The sequence below is a fragment of the Bombus vosnesenskii genome, unplaced genomic scaffold (assembly GCF_011952255.1).
Source record: "Bombus vosnesenskii isolate JDL3184/JDL3185 unplaced genomic scaffold, Bvos_JDL3184-5_v1.1 scf7180000013431, whole genome shotgun sequence".
Lineage (NCBI taxonomy): Eukaryota > Metazoa > Arthropoda > Insecta > Hymenoptera > Apidae > Bombus > Bombus vosnesenskii.
Window position 1 is genome coordinate 165,111 of NW_022883046.1, and position 19,747 is coordinate 184,857.

The window sequence follows — 19,747 nt, forward strand, 5'->3', positions numbered from 1 at the left end:
TATCGATAAATAGATGGGTGCGAATGAAACGATCGCGTTTGTTTATATTGCCGTTTAAAACGCACTGGCGATTATGCGAGTGGTTCGGACGTGGTCCGAAATCGTGTCGGAGATCCCTTCGGACACGCGGATGATTCTGCCGTATTGGGATGCGAAGTAAATCGTAATTATATACGGAGAGTAGTACGTGATCGGTGGATCCTCCTCTCGCAGCGAGACTCGATGGAAAAAGATCACGCGGACGTTTAATAACACAGGTACCGAATGCCGATGGGTGTAGAGTGTAGGTACGGTATATAAATGTGCGTGTACGTCTCTCCGCTACCAGCGTCGGTGCCGAATACGCGACCTCCGTCGTGTATTTGTACGAGCGCTGATCTCATCCATACGCTATTTTACAATTACACTTTACGATACACAATTTCGTACAAACCTGCTTACATTTACGCGCGCAAATTCGCGTCGGTATTCTTCGAAGCGAGCATGCACGTACGCCAGCTACATTTACATGCGCGAGGACGAGTTTGCAGCAATTTTAATAACACGGCTATCGGGTGCCGGTAAGCATAAGTTTCGACCGAGCGTTCTGGCGTGCGCTCGCGCGCACATGTGTATACTTTTTCTCCAGATCGATATCGATCCGTGGTTGCGGTGTGGTTCGTTGCACGCCAGCCGATTGAACGACCGCTTACTGCTTACGAGCGTAACGTGTGTGCGTGTCTCTGAGAAATATTACATAGTCACGCGCATACGTATACCGGTAACCGTGTATTAATTTCATTTGTCTCAGCTCTCGAGCTCTCAAACACGCTTATTAGAATTCGGATTGAAACGACGAAACTGTACGCGAAACAACTTACTTACTTTTTAGTCGAGTGGGTCGCGTGGGATAATAGCGCGACGTTCTCCATTCCCGTGGATTTCGCGTATTTATCGAGGAGACGTAGAACTATTAGGAAGGGAGCGAAATGGAATGGGTATAAATAGCGAACCATAAATTATGCCATCCACGTACGCGTCCGAGTACCATCTTTAAGGCAGAGTCCGTATAACCTATGTCGCTCGACTCGTCGAGTCTCGATACGATACGATGGCGGCGACGACGACGACGAAGACGATGTTACCGGATATCGTGCAAATGGAAGCCCTCGCGGCTACCTTCCACGTAAACCCATGGAGGCGGTGCTTACTCCGCATCTCCGTCTACCAGGTTTTTCCTACAGTTGCCGAGGAAAAACTCGATCGGTTCCATGGGAGACACGATCGCGACGCGGTAGATCCAAGGCGTTTGTCGAAACCTATCTAGAAGAGACGTACCGGACTCCTGCTTACCCGTACCACTCCCGTTTTGGATTGAAGTGCGATCGATCGATCGGGGCAATTATCGACGAGCATCTCGTGAAAAAAAAACTTATGTGTACTCTCGAGTCGTATCTAAGCTATACGAATACGAGCCGCATCTCGATGTCAAGGTAGGGAAACCGTCTGTCCGTCGAGTACATCGGATCGTGGGGATCGATCGATCGAGCTCGGCTAAATGTCACGAAGATATTCGCCAGGTAACTGGCGAGACAAAGCGATAACGGTTCGCTCGACCGTATTCAATAGCGTCGATAGCGCGAGCAAAACCGAAGACGGTCTAGAAGTCTAACGCAAGAACAATACCACGTGGGATACCGCGGGGCGGCGGAACATCCCTACGGTTCTTGGCACATTGACCGTGGGCGGACAGGGATCGGCACTGGTTATGCAGGAAACATGCTCTGCTCTGCCGTCCGATCGTTCATCGTCTGCCAGCGGTAATGATCGCTTGATTTCCCTATTAATTAATTGATTTCATATGTACGTGTTATAAATTTTCCTTGAATAACTCTCCTCTTTCGAGGTTTTGGGATAAACAGCGAGTCGTTGAAGAATATATATTTCCTCGTCTCATCAAAGATGATCGATCATTGGTCATTTCTTACTTCTATTCGCTTGGATTGACTTCCGTAGAAATCAGCCAAGGAGAAAATGTTCTGGTGATAGCGAGTATGCGTGCGCACGGTTATTGGTAAGGTCATTAAAGAATAAGGCGTACTGTATACGCGCGATGCATTTTATAGAACGGTGTTTAGCGAAATTACTGCCATTCGATTCAATCAATCGATCATACCGTTGGAAACAACGAATCGCGAACGTATCAGAAACAACGTATGAGTGGTGATTGCCAAGATTTTCGTACAATTTGCACCCCAAGAAAGGAAAGGAGCAAAATGCGCACGTGAGAACAAGCCGAAGTTGTAATTAACGAGCAGCTTGCTTATATAGTATCCGAATACCTTTTCGTCATTTTTGCGCTTTCAGTCTTCCCCCTCCACCATTTCCGCCCTTTCTTTTCGTGTTCCTTTTTAAAAGAAACAGACCAACGAACCAACGAATTCTTCGTTCGCTAAGGTCGAGGAAAAAAAATTAATACGAGGTTTGCATCGCATCCCTTTCTCCTCTCAAAGATTCAAGCTTCCGACGCTCGGTCTTAAAACGATCGTTACTTAAAAGAAAAGTATAAGAAAAAGCCACTTTGTAGCCATTTAACAACGATAATAACTGTGTTCGCAGGTGAACGGCCAACCAGATTTTATTTGGTGAAGGAAGAACCGGATCTAATGATGGATTCCAACACGGGCATGATTCGGATTCGCCTTCCACTGGACCGAGAAACTCGGGACAAGTACATTCTCAGCGTAGAGGCGCGCAATGGAATTTCCGCAGGCTACTGTCAGGTAACCGGCGTCGATAGAAATCGAAACAATCACGAGAGAAATCGCGATACATACACGAGCCAAGGTAGCAATCTGATCGCAACGCCGTCGCATTGTTTCTCGTCACACAGGTGGAATTGAACGTGGAGGATGTGAACGACAACGCTCCGACGTTCCCGACGAGCAGCGTCCGCATTTCCGTTCCGGAATCGCATCCCCTTCATTCGGCGCTTTACGTAGCACATGCCACCGATCCCGACATCGTTCCGTCTCACCCTATACGCTACGTCCTTGGCCAGAATAGCAACGACCTCTTTGGAATAGACGGCCGCTCGGGAGAACTCTATTTAGCAAGGAGATTGGACTACGAGACACAGCAAAGGCACGGTCTTCTGATAAGAGCGTTGGATGGTGCGGGTCTCTCCGCGAATCTCAGCCTGAGCGTCGAGGTACAGGACGTGAATGACAACCCCCCAGTGTTCGAGAGGAACGAGTATCATGTGGAGGTTCCCGAAGGCGCCAAGCTCGATTCTCAAGTGAGAAAAATCTTCATTACACGCCCGTCACGCGGGCATTTGTTTGTCGAGGAGACGTGCGGTAGGATCCCCTTTCGCGGAAGGGAGCGAGGGAGCGCATCGCAAAGTGTACATGGAAATGTGTACAGAACGAAGAAAGACTAGAAGAGTGGGAGAGAGAAATTCTGGGTCGGTAGAGGAGCGAGAGGGATTAACAACCTTTCTCCAGTGTTCCTCCGCATTCTTGTTCCTCGCACTCTTTTTGTTTTTCAAATTCGTTTTCGCCAAGCGTAACTTCATCCGGCGGGACAACCGGGAAGACCAATCATGCTGAACCTTAACACCCACTCGGATCGATGATCATCTCCTCCTCTACCTTTTGTCCTCCTCCTTCTCTATTTTTCGGTCTTCTTCGATTAGATACGGCGAATAGAGTGGAAGAAGAAGACGTTGACTCATCGAGTTCACCTTGTCAGCGGAAAACAGAAACGAATTAGCTGAACGCCGGAGCGCGCGAAAGATTAGTGATGCGAACTATAAGGTTACTAGATAGACCAGTTCAGTGGAAGGATTGATAGACTATAACTGATAGTTATTTATAGGAACGCGCAGTACGTTGTTACGCGATATATACATACGCGCTAACACGTATACGCTGTGCGCATGTGGTATGGTGTATCGCGACCCTTTACAGAGTAGTATGGAATACACGGGATTGATAGGTAATCGTTGATAGGCTTAACAGAAACGCAGCGCACAGCTGCTCGTTTTATGAACAACCCATGCTGATTATCCCGCTTGAAAGGATTATTTATCGTGGTTAAACACCATTACCGACGAAGTTGGAACGAAATTCTTCTCCATTCCGTGAAATCTTTCCTTGATGGTGTCTGACTCTCATGGAGACGTCGAACCTCATGCTCACGGATACGACTATTTATTTCGAGTAGACTAGTTTTATGTCGTGGTCGTCGCAGTTATCTCTGTCGTCTTCGAGAAGAAAGGTTTGTCTAATTGTTCGATCAGTGGTTGACAGATAGCATCTTATTTCGTTGCGTTTCGTGGCACGACGCGCGACCATGACGGTCTTGCTCTAAATACAAGGTTAAAGATGAAGTAGAAAGCAATCGGGAAAGAGTCATTAGCTGTTGCGTACACGAGAACATGTTCGTCATTGGAGTAGCGATATCTAGCGGTGGAACGAGAGACGAACAGCGCGATTCCTTGCGGTACGGTGGTAGCCACTGGTGGACGCAATCCCGAATACAAGGATACCGATGACGAATGGCCGAGAGATCGTTGCCGCAAGATAGGCCCGTTAAATGACGTCACATTTTTAATACAACGGATACACGAGGGTACGATAGAACGGAAACGACGACGACGACGACGACGAGGTGAACAGCGCGCACGTTCCTCTCTTCCTCTTTCCTTCTTCCTTCGCCACTCGATCTCTCGTTCCATCTTTTCACGGCGCGGCGTACACGTATATATCGGTGGTATCTATCGGCGAAACAGATCTGTGAGCTGTCGGTGGTATCCAGACAATATCTTAGCCGCGACCAGGAGAGAGACGAGCAGAGAAAGAAACTCGGGGAGATAGTAGGGGGAAGCAGCAGCTAGCAAGAGTAACTTGGCTTACAGTGAGGGTAACCCTTCACCCGCCGCGAACTAATAACGTACAGTTAGACACATTACTGCCTGCTCCCACGTCAGGTTCTCCTTCTAATGGTGGTCGATCTCTACTCTTCCTCCCTCTGTGCCGCTGCTGCCGCCGCCGCCGCCACCGTTTCGTCCTTCTTCCTTCACAGATGAGAAGACGAGTGCCGATCCTTTCTATCCTCGTCCTCGTCCCTCCGCCCTTCGCGCTCGTCGCCTTTTCTTCCTTGTGGTTCGCCATCCATCATTGCCCGTGCGCCAGCTTCGTGCACGGGATACCAAGTTATATACCCTCGATCCTATGTTTCTTCTTCTTCTCCGACCTCCGTAATTCACGATCCTCCCGCACTGGAAAACATCGACCGGTTCGAACGCATTTAGGGTTCGCGGACTTTGGGTGCGTTTAATTAATACGAAACGACCGGATCGACTGGTCTTGTCTCCTCGCCGCCTCTTTCTCCCTGCGTGCCACCTCACCGCCGCTGCCTTCTTTTTCATCGATCTCATCGGCTTTTTTTCGTCTCCTCGAGAAACGTTTACATCGCAGAAATTCAGATTTCTCCCTCTTTGCGCGGCCGAGGAAGTATCGTAATTGTCGTACTCGTTTTTCCGTTGTATCGACCTACCTAAAAACACGCTCGTAAAACAAACTTGTTCCTGTCCTCTACACAGATTCTTCAAGTGACCGCGGTGGACCTTGATACGGGCAATAATGCGAGGCTGAGTTACCGTCTTCAAGGATCAACGGCCTTCCGGATCAGTCCTAACACCGGTTGGATTTACCTCGCGCAGATTCTCGATCGCGAGACCCTGGATCGGCACGCGCTGACGGTTCTCGCGACCGACAACGGTTCTCCGGCCGCGACCGCGAGCGCTTCCGTGCTGGTCACGGTGCTCGACGACAACGACAACGATCCCCGATTCGAGAAGGATTTTTACGGATTCGACCTGTTGGAGAATCTACCCTCGGGTACGCTGGTCGGATCCGTGAGTGCTTCTGATTCCGATCTTGGGAAAAACGCCCTGCTCAGATACGCGGTGGTCCAGGCCAACAGCAGTTTCACCGTCGATCCTGATACAGGTAAGATCTTTTTCTCTTTTCTGACTTTTTTCCTCTGTTTGCATAATCGATATTAATCCGGTGTGCGCGTACTTACTTGTTTCTCGTCGACGCTCGAGTGTTTGCGAAAGCTGTCAGCCGACTATGATACAGCTGATACAGTTATGAGCGCTCGAACGTTCAAACAAAAAAATCCCACACGACTAGAACCGTCCAGGAAAATATCAACGAATTTTATATACTGTCCGAATTTCCGATAGAATTAACATACCATGATATCGAACGCAGTTCGGTACGATATCGAACACATTTACAGCTCGATGTTCCTTTTTTATAGTGACACACATGTTGGAAAGGAATTTACGCGATCGCGTTACGTCTCTAGCTTTCTAGCACGGAAAGAAAGGAACGAAGCGTATTCGAATTGAATTCGAACCGGGCGTTGAGCAAGGCGTGAAGAAAAGGAAGAAAGAAGCGATTAATTTACTAAATAGCCCACGGCCATCGACGCTGTTAATTTACGCGTTGCTCTTACGTCAACTCGGGAACGGTCCTGGTGATGTTGCGTACCATTGTTAAACAGCGGTACCCTGCACGATTGTGCAAGCCTTTAGAAGCACCAGACAGAAACGACACGATAGATCTTCAGACGCGGGTTTCGTAAGTCCCCGAAAACGCTTAATGAAATCGGCTTCCACGGTGCGCACAAAGCTCTGTCGTTCGTTCTGGTGGACGCGCGTCTCTCGGCTTTGGCGCGCGTTCAAGATTTATAGCGGTCGAAGTCGAAGAAAAAGAAGCGAAGGAGCGTAAATTTATTTTTGATACGAATGCCTTTAATTGGAAGACCATACAACGCAATATCGGAGATACGAACAGTGGCGCGATTATTTCGTTTTTGTAACATCTCCCCTGCTTCGTGGATATCAAAGTATAATCCCGTAAGAGTGGTGCTTTCACCTTACCGGCGTGTAACGAATCACCAGAAAGGGTTCAGCACACACCGCGAAACGAGCACGCACGCTGCCTCTCGTATGCTACGCGCATACGTGCTTTGATTGGCATGCGACACGAGAGTATTTGTGTACATGCTGGTTCGAGACCAGGTCGGTCTTCCTCTCGTATCCACGAGAAGTCTCGCTGGTTGGTGCACCGGCCTGCCTGTTTGCAGAGGAGGGTCTCTTCTCCAGTCATTCCAGTGCGAACCTTCGCTACAGAGAAATAAAAATAACCGTTGCCTCTCTCTGCCGGAAGTATCCAGTTGTTCCGTCGCAGCGGTACTTGTATATTAATCTTTGGTTTCGGAAGGTTCTACTCGACTTGTGCGCGTTGTCACCGATAGTTATGCGAGAAATTAGCGGAAAACCAAATAGCGGTGAAACGCGGGAAATCGTGGAGCGGTTGGTCGGTTGGCCAGTTTGGGTATATGTTCCACAGCTTCTAAGAAATCTCTTATTGATCGTGGCGGCGCGGAACGAGTTTCCCTAACGCAGTCTCGGAAGAGCATGGATTTCCAAATATTGGAAGAAACGCGCGGGAACGGAAAGACAGCCGGTTCCTGAAGGGGGCAAAGAAGTTCGTCGCACGGTCCCACGGTTAACACGAGAAACGCATTAGCACGCGTCCTACGATATACTTCTTATTGTTCCGCGATGGTATCCCTCGATGCCGGCTCGTTTGCATGTTCCTCCGTCGATCGTTTGTCTTCTAAACGACGAGCACGGCGACGTCGACGGGGTTCTGTCGGCGCTGGTAGACGAGGTGGACGCGTCGGACTGGACTAGGTACGTCGAGAATTCGTAGAGGCACGCGGGTGTCTCGTGTGTCCTACGAACACCGAAGCCCTTCTTTCGACCCCTTATACGAATTGTTTTCCCCATTCCTTTCCACATCTTGGAATAGTTTTGCTCGGCCGGCTAGGCGTTTGCTTAATTACCCATTAATGCGCTGACCCGTCGAAAAGACAGCTCGAGAAGATTCCCTCTCTCCTTTTTACGTTTCTTCTTTCTGTTCCTTCTTTCTTTCTATCTCCGTCTCCTCCTTCTCGTCCCGTTCCTTCTTCCTCTTCTTCTTCTTTTTCTCTTCCTTCAGCCTCCCTACCCTTCGTAACTTTTGCGGTCCGTCTGTACCGCGAGATACGTAATTACAACGATGCTCGTTACACGCGCGACTGTATACGCATCCATATTGCAATTATAATATGCGAGAGGAGGACGGAAACGAAATACGATAGCCGGTGTCGAGGCGCGACCGAGGAATTCGGGCGTTTGAACGGACGTTTCTTAGCGAGCATATGAACAGCGATTATCCAATTAATCGTTCCTGTCCAGGAAAATTGATAAGGTCGATTTTCTCGCACAATGTCGACCGATGATCGTCCGTCCCACGTACGTACACGAATTCTATGTCAAGATATTTACGGTATTTCCATCTCATTTATAAGCGGTCTCTCGCTCCGTATCACGAGCATATTCTCGTACCGATCTAAAGAGTCGATGCGGTGAATCGAAATAAATACGAGTGGGAAACGTCTCGGATATCTTAGAAAATGAACGAAACGCGACTCATCTTTTCGTTCGTGATTTTCAGGCGAGATCACGACTAAAGAGCCGCTGGATCGGGAAACGAAAGGAGTGCACGAGCTGGTCCTCGAGGCACGAGATCAAGGAACCCCGTCCAGAGCGGCCAGGGTACCATTGAAGGTTACCGTACTGGACGTGAACGACAACTCGCCCGAAATCGTGGATCCGCAAGGGGACGTGGTGAGCGTCAGGGAGGAACAACCACCGGGAACGGAAGTAGCGAGGGTTAGAGCGTTGGACACGGATCTCGGCGAAAATGCGTCCGTAACCTACACGATTTTGAAAGGTAATGCGTTACAGCCGAAGAAACACGGATCGAATCGAAGCGATTTCGTCTCGATCCACGAAAAGGAAGAAAGCGCGCTCGAAGAAATTAGTTATCCAATTACCAAGACAATTATGCACGGTCTTAAAGACGAACTCGAACGGGTTGTGTTTATACGTTCTCGTTAGGATTGCCATCCGATTTTCTCAAGAACGTTTACGAGTCGTTTCGACCCTTTCGAGCCAGTCGGATACATGCTTAACGAGTTTGAATAACCGTAATATTGCTATTTCCTTAATGGTGTTTTAACGTTATTCGTTCTCACTGTCGAGATCACGCGAGTTTTTCACCGAGTGTCGATTATCGTACTCTCATGACTAACCTTAACCTCTACAGACCGAGACTCGGATGGTTACAACGTTTTCACCATTGATCCGATCACCGGCATGATCAGAACGAAGGCGGTTCTCGATCACGAGGAACGGAACGTATACCGGGTGTCCGTAAAGGCGACGGATGCAGGCCGACCACCGCGACATGGTATACGCGCGTTAAGAGTCGAGGTTTTAGCGCTGGCGGATAACCGGCCGACCTTCACCAGCAGCAGTCTTGCCTTTAACGTGAGTATCATCGACCTCGTCGCCACCGCTATGCAACTTTCGTTCACTGGTCGATTCATTCGGATTTTTCGCGCGATTTATGAGCATCGTGGCTGATAAAGCATCTCGTAGGATGGGCGCGCGCGCACGTTCGAAGGCGTTCAAGCATCGACAACTTTTCTTTCGCAAAGCGGTAAAAAGTTAATTACGGAGGAAAGGGATAAATTTTAAAGGGGCATTTTAAATCGGAATCAAACTACTGCTTCGGCTTTTACGATCTTACTAATTAGGAAAAAATCGCGTAACTCGATTCGTTTAGGTACGCGAGGACGCCAGTATCGGACAAGCAGTGGGATCGGTGTCGGGAGCGGGTCCAGCAGGCCGCGTGGCTTTCACTTTGGATTCCCTGACACCCATCAGCGAGTTCCCAGCATTCGATGTGGATCGTAGCTCCGGTCAGCTGGTGGTCGCTCATTCTCTCGACCGCGAAAACGTTAGTGAATACCACCTAGAGATTCGCGCATTGGACACCACGTCGATCGGCAACCCTCAGAGCATCGCCGTCTCGGTGAAGATCGTGATCGAAGACGCAAACGACAATCCACCCCGATGGCCGCAAGATCCGATAACCGTTCGAGTCTCGGAGAAGGCGGTGATCGGTTCTACCATCTACAATTTGACGGCCATCGATTTGGACAGCGGTTTGAACGGCGATCTTAGATACGGTCTGGTGGCCGAATTTCCATCGAGAGGTAGTTTTGCGGTCGATTCGCTGACCGGCGCTCTAACCTTGGCCAGGCCTCTCGACAGGGAGGAAAGAGCCGAGTACATGCTGATCCTGAAGGCGTCCGATCGCGCTCCTCCCGGCGAGCAACTAGCCTCGACCGTGACCGCGAGGATCATCGTGCTCGACCAGAACGACAACGACCCGGTTTTCGTTGCCCCGGAATCGACCAAAGTCGCGGTCACGCCGGACCTCTTACCAGGTGAGTGACTCTCTGCTATGCGATTTAGCTCTTTCAGGCAAGAGCAACGAGTGAGTTTAATCGAATCTTAAACACGTAGAGATGCTTCAGTTTGCCGCGCTAACGCGCAGAGACGGGCGATTCAATTACAAAGCAGCATTATCGTAAATTGGCATCGTTGCAGGGGCGATGCTCGTGAGAGTGGTCGCCGTGGATAAAGACGCAGGTGACAATGGCCGTGTATCGTATGTGATTACATCGGCGAACGAGGAGGCGAGATTCTCGGTGGGTTACGAATCTGGTATAGTGAGCCTGGAGAGGCCGATGGTAAGGTCGACGGAGCTGGAGATTACGGCGAACGATCACGGTTCCCCACCGCGCAAGTCCACTCTCAGGCTGATTCTGACGTTGGCTTCTGGACAGACCAACGGACCTCCTCGGCTACTGCTCGCCAACCCCGTAGCTAGAATTTCAGAAGACCTCCAGGTCGGAGCACCGGTTCTAAACGTCGCCGGTCCTATCATCGCCGATCAGGGTAAGCGTGCACCGCGATCTCTCTCAAAGAGTTATCGTGGACTGGCGAACCGCGAGCGCGCGGATCGTCAAGATCGCGATTCTCGATTCCATTTTATTCCCATTAAATACGCGAAATAAAACTCGCGTTGGGTTTACAACCGGTCAGTTTATTGATAAATATCCGCCGATGCTCGTATATCATTCGCGAAAGATGATCAGATAGAACCGTGTATATTCGGTTAACGCTTGCAAGGATAATGCGAAGGGACAAAGCTGAACTCGGCTGCCTCGAAACTTATCGATCTCTTTCGCGTACACGCACACACCGCCGTTGTACGACAAGGATGCACGGGAGGACCAAAAATGGGGCTCTCGCGCGGCTATCCTTTTAGGTGTTCCGCGAGCGTCCTTATTGTTTCGGTGGTGCGTCGCTGCATAAAGTGCGACGGAACAGGAGGGGCTGTCAATTTAGCGCTCCCTATACCAGCAGAAGGTGAAATTACATTCTGCTATCTTGTCCCGGCTTGTGCCCTCTCTTCTCTCGTATCTCTTTCCATCCCTTCTTCTACGTTCTGCTCCACGGATTTTCGAGTTTGGCTGTCGCCGCGCGCCAGCGTTTGCGCAGTTATGTGCCACCTACATGTCGGACTGCCAGAAAGGAATATAACCGCTGCGAATGGCCACTCCTGCTAATAGGAAAGCTCTGCTATGAAAATACCACGAATAATTGCCTCGAATCTGGCTGGTACCGGACATTATAGTAAATTCAGCGAAACGACTCTCGGTCTGGCTCCCTCCTGTTCGAAAGTGCGTTCCATCCGCGTGCTACGTCTGCGCGATACTCTCCCTCTCTCTCCCCCTCTCTCACACCATTCTCTCTTCTCCCACAATATGGTTGCTTGCCGCCACGTTAAAAGCTCCTCGGAGAATTCCGCCGATGAGAAAATTTCATCCTCGTAGATAGAGGTTCGACGGTGTGCGTTAGGTGACCGCGCTCCTTGGTGCTCCGCTTTCCTCCGCGTTGCCTTTTCTCCACCTTCAGTTCCGGCCGCCACTTTTCGAATAGAAAAACGGACCGTAAAGCAGATGAGACAGAGCACGAGCATAATGATCACTAAAAGCGTGCGCAGAAAATCTACTAGGTATTCTCGGTCTCGTAGCAAAACATTCTGTGCGACCGACAATATGGTATATCGCTCGTTTTGCGCTTATCTAGACCGGTGCCCGTGTATCAGACGAGCGCATTAGCGCGCCCTGCACAACTTGCAAAGGGTTCCGCGTCCCTATGAGATACCCCGAAGGACGAGGTTGCTGTTAGGGGTCCGGAACCGCTAGCGAGCCACCGCGCCGCATCGCAGCAGGGAGGGCGGATGAAAAGGAAGAACGAAAGGGGACAGGGCGAAACAATGGCCGCGTATATCATCGTGCCGCCAGCTTGCCGCAGTACGCATAGGCAAATCACCGGTTCCAACCAACACCGACACCCTCGTACGTGCGGCACGAGCGTGTGCGTGTCGTCACCGTAACTACCGTTCTGCTGCGTCTACGAATACGTAATACACACGAGACCCGGCCAAATGCTCTTCTGGCCACGTTCACGATACGAGAGAGAAATACCGAACGATCGCTAGTGCGTCTCTTTGTTCTATGTTAGCTAAAAGTATTGCCGCGGTAGTTTAATGCGCACCGTCCTTCGGAATTTGTGTATAATAACGAATGCATTAAACTCTGGCTTCCACCGGAAGACGTCACTCCTTCGAGTGAAAACGATGACCACGCGAATGGAATATTCCGTACTCGGATTTGTCGTAAAATTCTTTCGTTTCGACCACACTTTTGATTGTTTTCCTTGTATACGGCCAAACGCGACCACCGGTAGGTATTCCTTGAAACGATATTCTTCCTATTCGACCGCGTTTCGCGGATCGTGCCCGCCTAAATCTCGATTTTCTCTCGTATAAATTTTGCAAGCATCCGTAGTTTCGCGGTCGTAACGCGTTGAGTATAATTGTTGCGGGGCTAAGATCCTTTGCTTTTTATCTCCTTCTTCTCTCTTGTTATTTCCCATTCACTCCTGGTTTCGATCCGTGTCCGGTAATCGAAAGAACAAAGCTATTTCGCGAATCGAATTTGCTTGGTGTATTTTCAGGAATTTACGAAGCTTATCGCCTCGCGCTACGTGTCGATCTCCGACCAAGGGATTCGATCGCTTTCGCTTTAAAGGCACACATTTACGTATGCAAACTGACCAATAATTTCAGATTTTCGGAAAGGATCCGACAGGATAATGGTCTTGCGAGGAAACGAGTCTCGGTCGCGTGGTCCTAATTTCTTGTAACGTGCTTCGGTTGACCGTAACTTCAAAAAAAAGAGCTTAATTTTATTCCACGCGTTGAACATCTATCGATGAAAATATCGACTGGAACGTTGACGAAGGTTTTGATATGATTGCGCAGGTAACGTCAGCTTCAGTATTCCAAGCAATCTGGCCGCGGACAAATTCTCCGTTACACCGAACGGTCTAGTGACCCTGCGTGGACCTCTGAATCGCGAGGAAGTGTCCCACTATTCCGTTCCGATTTTAGCGAGGTCCAGCAAATTGTTGGATATTAGCACGCTCGAAGTTTTAGTCATGGATGAAAACGACAACAGCCCCGAATTTCGACCAGGTTCCTGTTACACGCTCGCCGTACCCGAGAACCAAGGGACTTCCGTGATTCACACGATCGCTGCGGCTGATCTCGACGAGAGAAAAAATGGGGAAATTTATTATAGTATCGTAGGTAAGACGCTTCGAGGTTCCACCTACTGTTTCCCTTCGTCCATCTATGCATACATACAAGCTTCATTGTTCTGGTGGCTTTTTAGGTGGTAACATTGGCGCAAAGTTCATCCTGGACTCCATAACCGGAATGTTGTCGATGTCGAATCTAGATCGGGAAGCGGTATCCAAGTACATCCTGACGATTTCAGCCAAGGACAAAGGTCGGCCCAGCTTGGAGACACGATGTAACTTAACCGTAATCGTGCTGGACGTGAACGACAACGCTCCATCATTCGTTCAGAATCAGTATACCGAATCGAGACCTCGAGGGCCTGTTCCAAGCTCCGAGTATCCCGGATTCGCTTTGTCCAACGGTTTCTCGTATGGGTCTTCCAATTACCCGACAAACTATTATCCTAGCAAGTACGTGGCAACTATTTCCGAGGATGTGGCACCAGATTCTAGCGTCATGTCCGTGAGAGCGACGGATCCGGATCAAGGAGTGAATGGAAAAATCACCTACGCCATCGGCGAAGAAACGAGCTGGCTATTCAGAGTTGACAACCTAACGGGCGTCATTACAACTGCTGGGTGAGTAACCGACTATCCTCTATCTTTAACTATCACAACCGAACGAAGGCTTTTTTTCACTCAGTCTTTATCCGAGAACAATGTTTTCACTGAGCTTTTGGTGATCTCGTCCTAGTCTCTTTACGTACGTCTTGTTCCTTCTCCCACATTGAATTCTTTCTTTCGCGAGCTCTTCCAGCAAACTAATTTCATCCTGGCGTTAATTACTGCGCAATCTTTATTGCGAGTGAGATTAGGATCGCCGGTGGGATATTACGTCGGTACTGTCATCATAAAACGAGGAGTAGGCGCATGGGAGGAGCGGGTAAAATACAGAAATGAAAAAAACCATCGGACAAGAAGTTGGTAGAGATGGAAGGAGGTGGAAGGTCTAGGAACCTTGTAGAATTATAAAGTCAGTCGATGCGACTCGCGAACGATGCACTGTGGTCGATTAGTTGATTCCATATGCATAACCCGTCGGCACGGATCAACGTGTTCTTCCTTCTCCTGTCTCCTTTCTTCGCCCGCATCTCCCTTCTCGTCCTTCTCTTCTGTGCCCTTCTGCCCTTTGCGATTATGCGCGCAATAAACTCGTATCGCGAGACGTCGTTAAATCTCCAGTCCTTCCGTAGCTTCCGTTCTATCAAGGTCGAACACTGTTGATTAAATTTCACCGAGGGTCTCACGAACTCCGATCTCGTCACCATTCGAATCTTGCCGCGTTATTACTGGCGTAATCCCCAGCGAAACGAAAGCTTCTATATTTTTGTTAGTTCGTTCGTCGAAACGACATCGAATGGTACCGGCCGTGCTGGTTCCGTTTTCGATAGAGACGCAGACGAGTACGTAGGATCGTTGAAGAGAGACAAAAATTAGAAGGAGGAGTAGAAGAAGAGGAAGGCAAAAAAGAAAAAGAACGAGGACGGAAGAAAAAAGGAAAGACAAACAAGCAGCAAACCGAGAAATAGGGAGATCTATAGGATGAAGGGTGTCGGTAGTCGGGAGGAGGCACGCAGAAGCGTACTTTTGCCGCGCGACAGCCGTGTGTCATTTCAGCGGGGCACCATGTGGCATTTCAATGCATTATTTCAGCCGGCAAAAAGCCTGATATGCAAAACCAGATCCCGGTCGGGCCACTCTTTCGCGATCTCTGTCTGCGACTCTTTCTCCGTCCCTTTTTCCTCCCACCACTTGTTCGGACGAACTTTCTTTCTCCGTCGTTCGCTCCGCGGCTGCTGCCGGCGCTCGTTCCTCTTCCCAATCGGTAGTCACCAACCGCGTGGTTGTATCGCGTTGTTGTTGGTATTGTTGCTATTGCTGTTACCTCGGCGGCCCGAGCGGGTTTAGCAGCGCGGAGGTTCGCTACGAGTAGGTGTATAAAAGTTCTCCCCATGTCCATTCCCAGGACCACCCGGAAGAGATGGGATTGATAACTAACTTGAATAGGAACGACGATTCGGTATCGATAACGTTGCGCTCGACGATTAATCGAACCATAGCGGTACGAATCCCGTGAACATCGATGCGACATCATCCTAGCGGAGGTGATGATTTTCAAACAGAAGCGATTCGAAGAATATTATCTCGCATCTAGACGGTGTAAATAAAAATAGCCGCGCTCGTATAATCGCACGGTGCGACGGTCAGCAGCGAGAGTCGACTCTCGGCTCTGCTCGGTTAAATCGTAAATAACCGCGTCGATTTTGCGCGCTACCGGCGCACGATTATTATTCTACGCTCGTTAAAGGTTATTACGTGCACATACGAAGCAGGCAGCGTATACGCGGCAAAGACATTGTCGAGCTCAGCCGGTGCTTATTGCCGGCTCGCGAATTCGCAAGGTTCGCGTGACTTTTCCAAGCGGCTAATAAAGACAAAGTCCAGCGATACGATAAATTACCCCTGACTCGCTTTATCGCTGTTATCTGACCGGGATCCTAGAAAAAATATCCGACAATTGAATGTTACTCGTTAAACGGTTACTTTCAATGGGAACAAATTATGCATTCGAGTCGTGGGTCGAGCGAAAAATTTGCCACGATAGTATAATTAGATTAGAATTAACATGTGCGATAAAGACGTCGCGCCGTTTGGTTTCACGGATGTATCGAAGCAGGAGAGCAATACCTCCTAGCGAGTAAATTCTAGATAGCGGCAAGAGTGCCGGCCAAAGGGAAAAAGATGTTTAAAAACGCGCTGAACTATTCAGTTGAGGAGGCGTAGAAATCCGGAAAAGGAGGGAGAGAGTTGGAGCCCTAAGTCGATATAGCGATTTCTCGAGGCGTATAGCTCACGAGGACGGGGACGCTAAATTCGCTCAGTGGTAACGGCGAAAAAACAGCCAACCTTCCCCGGCTTTCGCGCGATTTAAGACACAAAACGGCGACCAGCGAGCCGCCATGGAGGATCCGCAGAGTTATGGTAATGGCGGACGTGGATTACACAAGATCGCTGTGCACGATTAAGGCTTCCGTCAGACAAACAAGCTATCCGCCGTCGCGCTACGCTGCGCTGCCACCTTCCGCCTTAAATCCGGCCCGTTCTCCTGGTTCGAACAATCGTCTATTGACCGGTAAATCAGAATTAAAGATGCATCTGATGCGCAGGGGAAACGAGCTCTGAACCGAACGTAATTTTCGCCAGTCGCTAATGTAACCGAGCTTTCCGGCTTGTCCGTCCCGCCAAAAAATTCTTCCTTTCCCTTTTGTCCATAATTATCGCGAATTTTCGTCACTCGTTCAATCCATCGAATATCTCTAGCCCGATTGTTTTCCGCAGCCCCTTGGATCGCGAACGCCAAAGTTCCTACAACTTCGTGGTGGTAGCTACGGACAGCGGCAAGTACGACGCCAGGAGTACCACGATCCCGGTCGAGATTCGAGTGAGCGACGTCAACGATAATGCCCCTGTCTTCGACGAGTATCCCTTTCGTGCCCGCGTGTCGATCGGCACTCAGCCAGAGAAGAACATTCTGCGAGTAGTGGCGACCGACGCCGACGACGGTCCCAATGGAGAAGTGGTCTACTCCTTTCTGCACGAGCAAGAGAAGCCTAAATTCAGGATACACCCAAGCACAGGTGCCGTTACTGCGGCGTTATCTCTGTCGCAGGATAACGGCAAGACGTATCACTTGGAGGTGCTGGCCAGGGACAAAGGAAATCCACCGAAAAGCACTCGAGGATTGATCGAACTTCAAGTCGGAGATCTCGCCGACTTGGCGCCAGTGTTGAAATTTCAAAACGAGTCGTACGAAGTTGTTATTCAGGAAAATTCTGCGGCTGGCACCGAAGTGGTCCAAGTCTCGGCCGTTCGGTCGGATGGTAGAAGACAACACGTTTCTTACTCCCTTGGATCGGGCAACGACTTTGGCACGTTCACCATCGACGAGGATACCGGGTTGTTGCGCGTGAATGATCCCTCTAGGTTGGACGCGGAGTTGTGGACCGATATGAGGGTGAAACCTGTGGAAGAACAAACCGATGACAGTCGAACGAATTCATGGGGTAGATCTCTGGAAGGACAGCAATCCAAGGAGAAACCTAGAGAAAGTTCGCAGCATGTGCTCGCTGTAGCTGCTAGAACCAGTGGTCCCGATCCTTTGGAAGCATACGTGAAAGTTGTAGTCAAGGTGTCCGACGTCAACGACAATCCACCGATCTTCACTCAAACACAGTACTCGGCAACGGTCCTGGAAGGCAACGTCAAAGGAGACTTTGTCGTCAAGGTAAAAATATAACGTCGACATGTTAACAATAATTACAAGTTTCCACTAGCTTGTAAGCCAGAGGCGTATAATACGCGTGTTTCGTTTGCATAGCTTTCGGCCAGCGATGCGGACCAAGGGATGAACAGCAGAATCTTGTATCATATCGTCGACGGTAATCCGGACAATGCGTTCACCATCAGTCCACCGTACAGCGGCATAGTTCGAACCAATATCGTCCTCGATCGAGAAATACGAGAGAAATATAGACTAACGATAATCGCGACGGACCAAGGAAATCCTCAGTTGACCGGAACAGCTGCTCTCAGCGTCCGCGTGATCGATATCAACGACAATCAACCGACTTTTCCAGAGCACAGTATCATCTCCGTTTCCGAAGGTAAGCCACGTTAATTATCACTAACGACGCTAAATTAAGGTCAGAAGGATAGCAAAAGATAGAATATAAATGTCATTGAGTTAATTATGCCGGTCGTATAGTTCAATTATGGCGTTTATTCTTCTCAGTGTACGGTCGAGGCGAAGGTTAATCACCGATTATTTGTCTCATCTGGTCGCGATCGTGCGCGAACAAATTACGGGCAAACACGAATACGCGTACACCTCCTTAATTTCGGCTTAATTGCGGCCGGCAATTAGCTCCCTCACGACCAACACGGCGTTGGTCAATAACTCCAGAACCAGACGCTCTTCGAAAAGAACGATCGAATTTTCATATTCGTTTACTATCCTATTTTACGTGGAATTCGTTAGCATCGATTCGCTCGAGTTCTAAACGACTTTGTTGAAAGATCGGTTGGTCGAAAGTAGAAAGAGATGTTTCCGCGTGGCAAAGCCGAGTGTATCTTGTGAGAGGCGAAACGCTCGAGAACGCAAGTGTACGAAAGAGAAAAAGAGATGGGATCAAAGAAAGGGAAAAGTAAGAGCAATGGAAAAAAGAAAGGGACACGAATACCAGAGGTAGGAGTGCATACTACTCTCAAAGTATAAAGTTAAGTGGGAAAGGATTTATGCCGGCATTAAAGTCCAACTGTTCGGAACAATCTGCATAACTTAGGCGAGGCTGCGAACGCCTGTTTGAATAATTCGCGGTCTTCGTTCTTCCTGTTGTTCCACGCTGTTTGTCCTTCACATTCGTTTCATATTGTTCCTCATTGACAGATACGATTCAATGAAACGGCACCGAGCGAAGGTGGCCTCCAGTTTAACGCGTAAACACCAGGCTTCGCGCTGCTACCTTTTCGAGCAGACCTGCTTTTTCGCTGGAGTAACGATCAAAATGTTAAAAAACATGACATGAAAGAAGGCGATAGACTGTAAAAAAATAGATGAGCAGACGATACGTAAAAGTAATTGATCAGAGCTACACGTAGAACAATTTTCTAATAGTCCAGTACGATATCTTTTTCTCTGCGCTTTCTGCCGTCTTCGGACGACGAGATTTAAACGCGCTTCGTATTCTTCACTTCGTTCTCTTGTGCCTCTCATCCTTCCGCTCTTAGTATATGGGAGTACTTCCCCTTCTCCTGCTCCTGTTCTTCTTTTCTTCTTTCGTCCACGTTTTTGTTGTATTCTTTTTGATTGTTCGTTGTTTTTTCTTATCTTATCGGTCTTTCTTTTGGTTTTTACTGTATATTTTTAAGGTTCAACGCAAAACAACGTGCGCTCTCACGCGAACGGAATAACGTGAGATCGCTATCTACTTTGTATCATCGTAAAACTTGAACGCGCTGTAAACCAGACTACTACATAGCAGCCCTATTGAGGATGCAGCATTCGATAGAATT

The 19,747-nt window shown here is 49.0% G+C and overlaps 1 protein-coding gene across 1 annotated transcript in view; it reads left to right on the forward strand.

Moving 5' to 3' along the window:
• Positions 1–19,747, forward strand: part of LOC117238064 (protein dachsous) — a 43,598-nt gene that overhangs the window by 15,915 nt on the left and 7,936 nt on the right. Inside the window, exons 3-13 of the mRNA XM_033502631.1 lie at positions 2,599–2,762; positions 2,873–3,277; positions 5,588–5,996; positions 8,562–8,840; positions 9,216–9,439; positions 9,738–10,404; positions 10,568–10,918; positions 13,356–13,682; positions 13,768–14,254; positions 17,015–17,960; positions 18,054–18,339. Coding sequence (XP_033358522.1) covers positions 2,599–2,762; positions 2,873–3,277; positions 5,588–5,996; positions 8,562–8,840; positions 9,216–9,439; positions 9,738–10,404; positions 10,568–10,918; positions 13,356–13,682; positions 13,768–14,254; positions 17,015–17,960; positions 18,054–18,339 — 4,545 coding nt within the window. The remainder of the gene's footprint in view (positions 1–2,598; positions 2,763–2,872; positions 3,278–5,587; positions 5,997–8,561; positions 8,841–9,215; positions 9,440–9,737; positions 10,405–10,567; positions 10,919–13,355; positions 13,683–13,767; positions 14,255–17,014; positions 17,961–18,053; positions 18,340–19,747) is intronic.